Genomic DNA, 10,000 nt, shown 5'->3' with positions numbered 1-10,000 from the left:
ATTGATTGGAACTTTTATTAGTAGATTGCACAGTACAGTACATATTCCGTACAATTGACCACTAAATGGTAACACCCCAATAAGTTTTTCAACTTGTTTAAGTCAGGTCATGTGACCACCTGGCTCTGTTTGATTGGTCCAACGTCACCAGTGACTGCATCTGATTGGTGGAACGAAGTGAAACGTCACCAGTAAGGCAGGCACTTTGAAGGTCTGTCTGACAGACCAAAACAAACAAAGCGTGCATTAACAGATCGATAAAAATTAGTAGCGAGTAGCGAGTTGAATGTAGATAAAAGTAGCGGAGTAAAAGTAGCGTTTCTTCTTAGGCCGTTTATTGAAATACTCCCACACTTTTGACGACTTTTGGCGTGCTTTTTTCCCCTCGCTCGCACCGCTCGCATCGTCTGCTTTGCGCTCCGCCATGACGGTAGTGTGACGTATATATGCGACGCGTCGAAGCACAAAAACGGCGTCGACGTATTTACGTAACCGATGACGTCGACTACGTCGACGCGTTGTTTCAGCCCTAGTTAGATCCACTATGGACTGGACTCTTACTATTATGTTAGATCCACTATGGACTGGACTCTCACACTATTATGTTAGATCCACTATGGACTGGACTCTTACTATTATGTTAGATCCACTATGGACTGGACTCTCACTATTATGTTAGATCCACTATGGACTGGACTCTCACTATTATGTTAGATCCACTATGGACTGGACTCTCACACTATTATGTTAGATCCACTATGGACTGGACTCTCACTATTATGTTACATCCACTATGGACTGGACTCTTACTATTATGTTAGATCCACTATGGACTGGACTCTCACTATTATGTTAGATCCACTATGGACTGGACTCTTACTATTATGTTAGATCCACTATGGACTGGACTCTCACAATATTATGTCAGATCCACTATGGACTGGACTCTCACAATATTATGTCAGATCCACTATGGACTGGACTCTTACTATTATGTTAGATCCACTATGGACTGGACTCTCACTATTATGTTAGATCCACTATGGACTGGACTCCCACACTATTATGTTAGATCCACTATGGACTGGACTCTCACACTATTATGTTAGATCCACTATGGACTGGACTCTCACACTATTATGTTAGATCCACTATGGACTGGACTCTCACTATTATGTTAGATCCACTATGGACTGGACTCTCACACTATTATGTTAGATCCACTATGGACTGGACTCTCACACTATTATGTTAGATCCACTATGGACTGGACTCTCACTATTATGTTAGATCCACTATGGACTGGACTCTCAGAATATTATGTCAGATCCACTATGGACTGGACTCTTACTATTATGTTAGATCCACTATGGACTGGACTCTTACTATTATGTTAGATCCACTATGGACTGGACTCTTACTATTATGTTAGATCCACTATGGACTGGACTCTTACTATTATGTTAGATCCACTATGGACTGGACTCTCACACTATTATGTTAGATCCACTATGGACTGGACTCTCACACTATTATGTTAGATCCACTATGGACTGGACTCTCACACTATTATGTTAGATCCACTATGGACTGGACTCTTACTATTATGTTAGATCCACTATGGACTGGACTCTCACACTATTATGTTACATCCACTATGGACTGGACTCTTACTATTATGTTAGATCCACTATGGACTGGACTCTCACTATTATGTTACATCCACTATGGACTGGACTCTTACTATTATGTTAGATCCACTATGGACTGGACTCTCACTATTATGTTAGATCCACTATGGACTGGACTCTTACTATTATGTTGGATCCACTATGGACTGGACTCTCACAATATTATGTCAGATCCACTATGGACTGGACTCTCACAATATTATGTCAGATCCACTATGGACTGGACTCTTACTATTATGTTAGATCCACTATGGACTGGACTCTCACTATTATGTTAGATCCACTATGGACTGGACTCCCACACTATTATGTTAGATCCACTATGGACTGGACTCTCACACTATTATGTTAGATCCACTACGGACTGGACTCTCACACTATTATGTTAGATCCACTATGGACTGGACTCTCACACTATTATGTTAGATCCACTATGGACTGGACTCTCACTATTATGTTAGATCCACTATGGACTGGACTCTCAGAATATTATGTCAGATCCACTATGGACTGGACTCTCACACTATTATGTTAGATCCACTATGGACTGGACTCTCACAATATTATGTCAGATCCACTATGGACTGGACTCTTACTATTATGTTAGATCCACTATGGACTGGACTCTCACAATATTATGTCAGACCCACTCGACATCCATTGCATTTGGTCTCCCCTAGAGGGGGGGGTTACCCACATATGCGGTCCTCTCCAAGGTTTCTCATAGTCATTCACATCGAGGTCCCACTGGGGTGAGTTTTTCCTTGCCCTTATGTGGGCTTTGTACCGAGGATGTGGTTGTGGCTTGTGCAGCCCTTTGAGACACTTGTGATTTAGGGCTATATAAATAAACATTGATTGATTGATTGATCATTTGATGGTAAATTCATTAATTGACACATTAAATTGATGTATTCATTACCAATTTGAATGAATAATGGCACATATAAGTCATTATTTCATCCTCACTCTCTTCTTTATGACGCAGGCATGCTGAACAGCGCCCCCCTCGTGCTCCCCGGGCGCCACGCTCTGAACGCCACGCTGATGGCGGGCAGCATCGGCGGGATGATCCCCTACATGCTGGACCCCAGCTACATCACCGGCATCACCTGCCTGGGCTCCGTCTCCGCCCTGTCGGCCATCATGGTACGTGTTCCATACCTTTTTCTTGGAGCAAGGCCCGCGTTCTCACAATCAAGCATTCATTTTTTTTCCATTTTTTGATCGGTGGGGGTCGGCGGAGCGGATCGAAATCGGTAAAACGCTGACGGACGGCGCGCGTTAAGACTTCTTCTTTCCATCAGGAAGAGGCAGAAGTCAATAAGCGTCTTGTTGCGCTGGCCAGAAATGTGTTGCTAGTCTGGCAGCCGTCGTGGTGAAAAAGGCTCCACTTTGTGCGAGTGCCAACTTCCTGCTTGCACTTGACTCTAATTATATCTAATTATATCTAATTATATCTCCTCACCACTAGAAAGTCTCACTTAACCTGCCTGACTTTCTGCTACTTGTTGAGCACAAACATATTGCACAGAAGCTTTTTGACATGTTTATTTATTCATTGCAATCTTCCTGTTCAAATTATTCTTAATATATTGTGCTCTTATTATTTTTTTATACATATATACTGTATACATACAGGTAAAAGCCAGTAAATTAGAATATTTTGAAAAACTTGATTTATTTCAGTAATTGCATTCAAAAGGTGTAACTTGTACATTATATTTATTCATTGCACACAGACTGATGCATTCAAATGTTTATTTCATTTAATTTTGATGATTTGAAGTGGCAACAAATGAAAATCCAAAATTCCGTGTGTCACAAAATTAGAATATTACTTAAGGCTAATACAAAAAAGGGATTTTTAGAAATGTTGGCCAACTGAAAAGTATGAAAATGAAAAATATGAGCATGTACAATACTCAATACTTGGTTGGAGCTCCTTTTGCCTCAATTACTGCGTTAATGCGGCGTGGCATGGAGTGGATGAGTTTCTGGCACTGCTCAGGTGTTATGAGAGCCCAGGTTGCTCTGATAGTGGCCTTCAACTCTTCTGCGTTTTTGGGTCTGGCATTCTGCATCTTCCTTTTCACAATACCCCACAGATTTTCTATGGGGCTAAGGTCAGGGGAGTTGGCGGGCCAATTTAGAACAGAAATACCATGGTCCGTAAACCAGGCACGGGTAGATTTTGCGCTGTGTGCAGGCGCCAAGTCCTGTTGGAACTTGAAATCTCCATCTCCATAGAGCAGGTCAGCAGCAGGAAGCATGAAGTGCTCTAAAACTTGCTGGTAGACGGCTGCGTTGAATCTGGATCTCAGGAAACAGAGTGGACCGACACCAGCAGATGACATGGCACCCCAAACCATCACCCAACCATGCAAATTTTGCATTTCCTTTGGAAATCGAGGTCCCAGAGTCTGGAGGAAGACAGGAGAGGCACAGGATCCACGTTGCCTGAAGTCTAGTGTAAAGTTTCCACCATCAGTGATGGTTTGGGGTGCCATGTCATCTGCTGGTGTCGGTCCACTCTGTTTCCTGAGATCCAGGGTCAACGCAGCCGTCTACCAGCAAGTTTTAGAGCACTTCATGCTTCCTGCTGCTGACCTGCTCTATGGAGATGGAGATTTCAAGTTCCAACAGGACTTGGCGCCTGCACACAGCGCAAAATCTACCCGTGCCTGGTTTACGGACCATGGTATTTCTGTTCTAAATTGGCCCGCCAACTCCCCTGACCTTAGCCCCATAGAAAATCTGTGGGGTATTGTGAAAAGGAAGATGCAGAATGCCAGACCCAAAAACGCAGAAGAGTTGAAGGCCACTATCAGAGCAACCTGGGCTCTCATAACACCTGAGCAGTGCCAGAAACTCATCCACTCCATGCCACGCCGCATTAACGCAGTAATTGAGGCAAAAGGAGCTCCAACCAAGTATTGAGTATTGTACATGCTCATATTTTTCATTTTCATACTTTTCAGTTGGCCAACATTTCTAAAAATCCCTTTTTTGTATTAGCCTTAAGTAATATTCTAATTTTGTGACACACGGAATTTTGGATTTTCATTTGTTGCCACTTCAAATCATCAAAATTAAATGAAATAAACATTTGAATGCATCAGTCTGTGTGCAATGAATAAATATAATGTACAAGTTACACCTTTTGAATGCAATTACTGAAATAAATCAAGTTTTTCAAAATATTCTAATTTACTGGCTTTTACCTGTATGTATGTATATATATATATATATATATCACACTTGCCAACCCTCCAGAATTTTCCGGGAGACTCCCAAAATTCAGCGCCTCTCCCGAAAACCTCCCGGGACAAATATTCTCCCGAAAATCTCCCGATTGTCAGCCGGAGCTGGAGGCCACGCCCCCTCCAGCTCCATGCGGACCTGAGTGAGGACAGCCTTTTTTCACGACGGGAGGGCAACTGCGTGACAAGAACTAAATCATCCAAACTAGAGATAAATTGTATTATTATGTTTATCTTACCTACAAATAAATATATTTATTAATTAAAAAAAACAAAAAAAAACTAAATACATTTTTACTATATTTTGCTAAAAACATCAAAGTTAATTGTATTTTTTCTTACTCCTTATTACATCCAGGCATTAGAATTATACATTAAAATAAACATATTTGAAATAATTTATTTTAAATTATCATAATAATTCATTTAAAATGACCATATTTAATTATTAAAATAATTGCTTGTTTATCAACAACTTTAGCATTTTATTCATTACATTTTGAAGCTCTCAGAAGCCAAGTTATGTTATATTCCTTAATATTTATTCATGCAAGTTTGAAGTATCAATTATCTAAACACAGTTTTGTTTGCATATGTTCAGGATGTAGAGATATAAATAAATAAATAAATATATATATATATATGTATAAATAAATATATATACATATATATATATATATATGTATGTATGAAACACTTGACTTGGTGAATTCTAGCTGTCAATATGTTCCTCCCCTCTTAACCACGCCCTCAACCACACCCTGCCCCACCCCCGACCACGCCCCCACCCCCCACCTCCCGAAATCGGAGGTCTCAAGGTTGGCAAGTATGATATATATATATACCGTATTTTCCGCACCATAAGGCGCCCTGGGTTATAAGCCGCGCCTTCAATGAACGGCATCTTTCAAAACTTTGTCCACCTATAAGCCGCCCCGTGTTATAAGCCGCATCTAACTGCGCTAAAGGAATGTCAAAAAAACAGTCAGATAGGTCAGTCAAACTTTAATAATATATTAAAAACCAGCGTGATGTGGGCGCGCATGGAGTCGTATATCAACATGGACGGAGCTGCGTGAAAAAAGCCACCCGGCCTTTTCGCGTAAACTTAAACTTACCTTAACCACTCGCTCATCTTTTCTTCATCCATCCCTTCGAGTTAGCTTTTATGATGACGCCGGCTGGAAAGGTCTCTTTTGGCAAGGTCTTCCTTTTGAATATCACCATGGGTGGAAGTTTCTGGCCATTAGCATGGCAAGCTAGAACCACAGTGAAGGATGATTTCTCATTCCCTGTGGTGCGAATATTCACCGTACGTGCTCCCGTTGTATCCACAGTGCGGTTCACAGGAATATCAAAAGTCAGTGGAACCTCGTCCATGTTGATAATGTTCTCTGGCCGGATCTTTTTTTCAGCTATCTTGTTTTTACAATATGCACGGAAAGTAGCCAGCTTTTCTTGAAAGTCTTTAGGCAGTTGCTGTGAAATAGTAATCCGTGTGCGGATGGAGAGATTGCGTCTTTTCATGAACCGGATTCCTGTCGCTTAGTAGGAGCCATTTTGTGGTCTTTACAGATGTAAACACACAAAGGAAATGAAACGTACGGTAATATCCGCGCGCTTTTTCTTCTTCTACGCGGGCGGGTGGTTGCTTACAGTAGAAGAAGAAGCGCTTCCTGTTCTATGGGGGCGGGTGCTTACCTTGGCGGTTGCTTGCGTAGAAGAAGAAGCACTTCCTCTTCTACGGGGAAAAAAGATGGCGGCTGTTTACCGTAGTTGCGAGACCGAAACTTTATGAAAATGAATCTTAATATTAATCCATATATAAAGCGCACCGGGTTAAAAGCCGCACTGTCAGCTTTTGAGTAAATTTGTGGTTTTTAGGTGCGGCTAATAGTGCGGAAAATACAGTATATATATAAATAAACATATATATATATATATATATATATATATATATATATATATATATATATATATATATATATATATATATATATATATGTATGTATGTATTAGAGATGCGCGGTTTGCGGGCACAACCGCGGATCGGGCGGATGAAATTAAAAAAAAATCGATTTTATCCGCGGGTCGGGTCGGGTCGGGCGGTTGAAATAAAAAAAAATTAGATTTTAAATAGATTCAGGCGGGTGGCAGTTAAACCAATTGGTAAATATATATACATAGTTAAATGTTGTTACCCACATACGAAAAACGAGCAGGCACCTGCAGCATATGCCACAACAGAAGAAGAAAAAAAAAAAAGATGTCAACGCCGGCAGCAAACGTGGTACGCGACAAACTAAAAAAGGGAATACTAAAGACCAGGGGAAAAAAAGGCCAGAAAAGTTCAGCGTGGACTCGTTTTTATGAGGTTGTAAATCAGGATGATAGTAATGCTGGCTACGTGATTTGCAAGAGCTGCGACGCTGTTTATGTCTACGACAGTCACAAAACCGGGACATCTAACATGGTGCATCACATTTGTGCAAAACCCCCGAACCTTCACAAACACCCTGAGCATGAGCAGTTTCGTCCGCCGTGATCCCAGAAGAGTGCCACAGGATGTTAAAACGAGATAGAACGCAGCTGCCTGCAGCAGTTTAAGTGGCGCGAGCGCGCTTGGAGGTGCGCTCAGGGCGGCTCCCAGATGATTGCGCACTTGTGTGCGTCTGGGCCGTGACAGCGTGGCACGCATTGAATGTCTCTGCTGCATTGGATCAGTCTCCTTTCTTTAACAGGCAAAAGCTTTATAACCTCACTAATGCCTTGCATCATCTATATTAGATATATAACAACGGGCGGATGGCGAGCGGGTGCGGTTTTGAATAAATGTTAGTTCGGGTGGATGGCGGATGGTTGACGACTTTTGTGATGCGGTTGCGGATGAAATAATTGCCTATCCGCGCATCTCTAATATATATATATATATATGTATATATATATATATATATATATATATATATACAGTATATGTAAACATATATATATATATATATATATATATATATATATGTCTTAATAAGGTTATCCAAAAAATAGTGCTCGATACCGTAGTAGAGCGCAATATATGTATGTGTGGGAAAAAAATCACAAGACTATTTCATCTCTACAGGCCTGTTTCATGAGGGGGGGTTCCCTCAATCATCAGGAGATTTTAATGGGAGCATTCACATACCATGGTTTATATAGGGCACAGAGTGGGTGGGTACAGGCTGGCGTAGGGGCGTGGTGATTGGCTCATGTGTTACCTAGGAGGTGTTTCCGTCTGTGGCGGCATGCTGTTACAATTTCGCTGCGCTTGTTGAGGGATGACAGGTCTGGACGGTAAATAATAAACAGTTTTTCTTTCAAGCATAGGTTGCATCTTTTATTACCACTATTGTAAGGTGTGCTGGATGCAAGAATTTGCCATGTTATTGAATATTCAACATTATTGTCTTTGAGGTCCCAAATGTGTTTGCTGAGTTCTGTGGTATTCCGCAGGTTTTGGTTCCTGAAAGAAGCCTTGTGATTGTTCCATCTGGTTTTGAACTCTCCCTCAGTTAATCCTACATATGTGTCGGATGTGTTAATGTCCTTGCGTGTTACCTTAGATTGGTAGACAACTGATGTTTGTAAGCACCCCCCGTTGAGAGGGCAATCAGGTTTCTTTCGACAGTTGCAACCTTTGTTGGTTTTGGAGTCGCTCTGTCCGGGGGCCGACGGCTCATTTGCAATTGTTTTGTTGTGGTTTGAGATGATTTGTCGTATATTGTTCATGCAGCTGTAGCTCAATTTAATGTTGTTCTTGTTGAATACTTTTCTTAGGGTGTTGTCTTTGGGAAAGTGTTTGTCAATCAGATTGAGGAATTTGTGTCCAATGTTAGTTGAGACGTTTTTGCTGTATGGGGGGTTGTACCAGATGATGTCGTTTCGTTTTCTGTTCTTTTTCGGTTGGTTTCCTGGCGTGGGTTCATAGGTGAGGGTGAAATTGTATCCGCTTTCATCAAGGGCTTCTTGGTACGGGGGGGTTGCTTGGTCAAATTCAGCTTTGCTAGATGACAGCATCGATAGCCTTTTATTAATTCCGGTAGGTATTCTTTTCGTGGTGGTGGGTGGGTGGTTGCTGTCATGGTGCACGTATTGGAGTGTTGTGTTGGGTTTCGTGAATGGTTGGTAGCTGTTATTTCTCAGGTTGAAAGTGACGTCAAGGAAGTTGACGGTTTGCTTGTTGGCTTCAATCGTGATCCGTAGGCCGTTCTCTTTGAAAATTTGGCATATGCGCTTCTTGGTATTCTCGCTGCTCCTTGGCGAGGCGCGACACACTGCCAGTCCGTCATCACGGTAAATACCAAGGTTCAGATTGAGGCTGGCGAGCTGAGAGAGGAGGAAACTCCCAACGAGTTCACACGTTTCTATCTAATCTAAGGTAACACGCAAGGACATTAACACATCCGACACATATGTAGTATTAACTGAGGGAGAGTTTAAAACCAGATGGAACAATCACAAGGCTTCTTTCAGGAACCAAAACCTGCGGAATACCACAGAACTCAGCAAACACATTTGGGACCTCAAAGACAATAATGTTGAATATTCAATAACATGGCAAATTCTTGCATCCAGCACACCTTACAATAGTGGTAATAAAAGATGCAACCTATGCTTGAAAGAAAAACTGTTTATTATTTACCGTCCAGACCTGTCATCCCTCAACAAGCGCAGCGAAATTGTAACAGCATGCCGCCACAGACGGAAACACCTCCTAGGTAACACATGAGCCAATCACCACGCCCCTACACCAGCCTGTACCCACCCACTCTGTGCCCTATATAAACCATGGTATGTGAATGCTCCCATTAAAATCTCCTGATGATTGAGGGAACCCCCCCTCATGAAACAGGCCTGTAGAGATGAAGTAGTCTTGTGATTTTTTTCCCACACATACATATATATATATATATATATATATATATATGTGTGTGTGTGTATATACAGGACGGTCTCAGAAAATTTTAATATTGTGGTAAAGTCCTTTATTTTCTGTAATGCAATTAAAAAAAA

The 10,000-nt window shown here is 41.5% G+C and overlaps 1 protein-coding gene across 1 annotated transcript in view; it reads left to right on the top strand.

The window, feature by feature from the left end:
- nnt (nicotinamide nucleotide transhydrogenase) overlaps positions 1-10,000 on the top strand; it is a 109,731-nt gene that overhangs the window by 75,305 nt on the left and 24,426 nt on the right. The window contains exon 16 of the mRNA XM_061966369.1: positions 2,680-2,840. Within this exon, the coding sequence (XP_061822353.1) occupies positions 2,680-2,840 (161 nt within the window). The remainder of the gene's footprint in view (positions 1-2,679; positions 2,841-10,000) is intronic.

Source organism: Nerophis lumbriciformis, linkage group LG11 (assembly GCF_033978685.3).
Source record: "Nerophis lumbriciformis linkage group LG11, RoL_Nlum_v2.1, whole genome shotgun sequence".
NCBI lineage: Eukaryota > Metazoa > Chordata > Actinopteri > Syngnathiformes > Syngnathidae > Nerophis > Nerophis lumbriciformis.
Note: the sequence above shows the minus strand (reverse complement) of the source record. Positions and strands in the feature narration are given on the sequence as shown.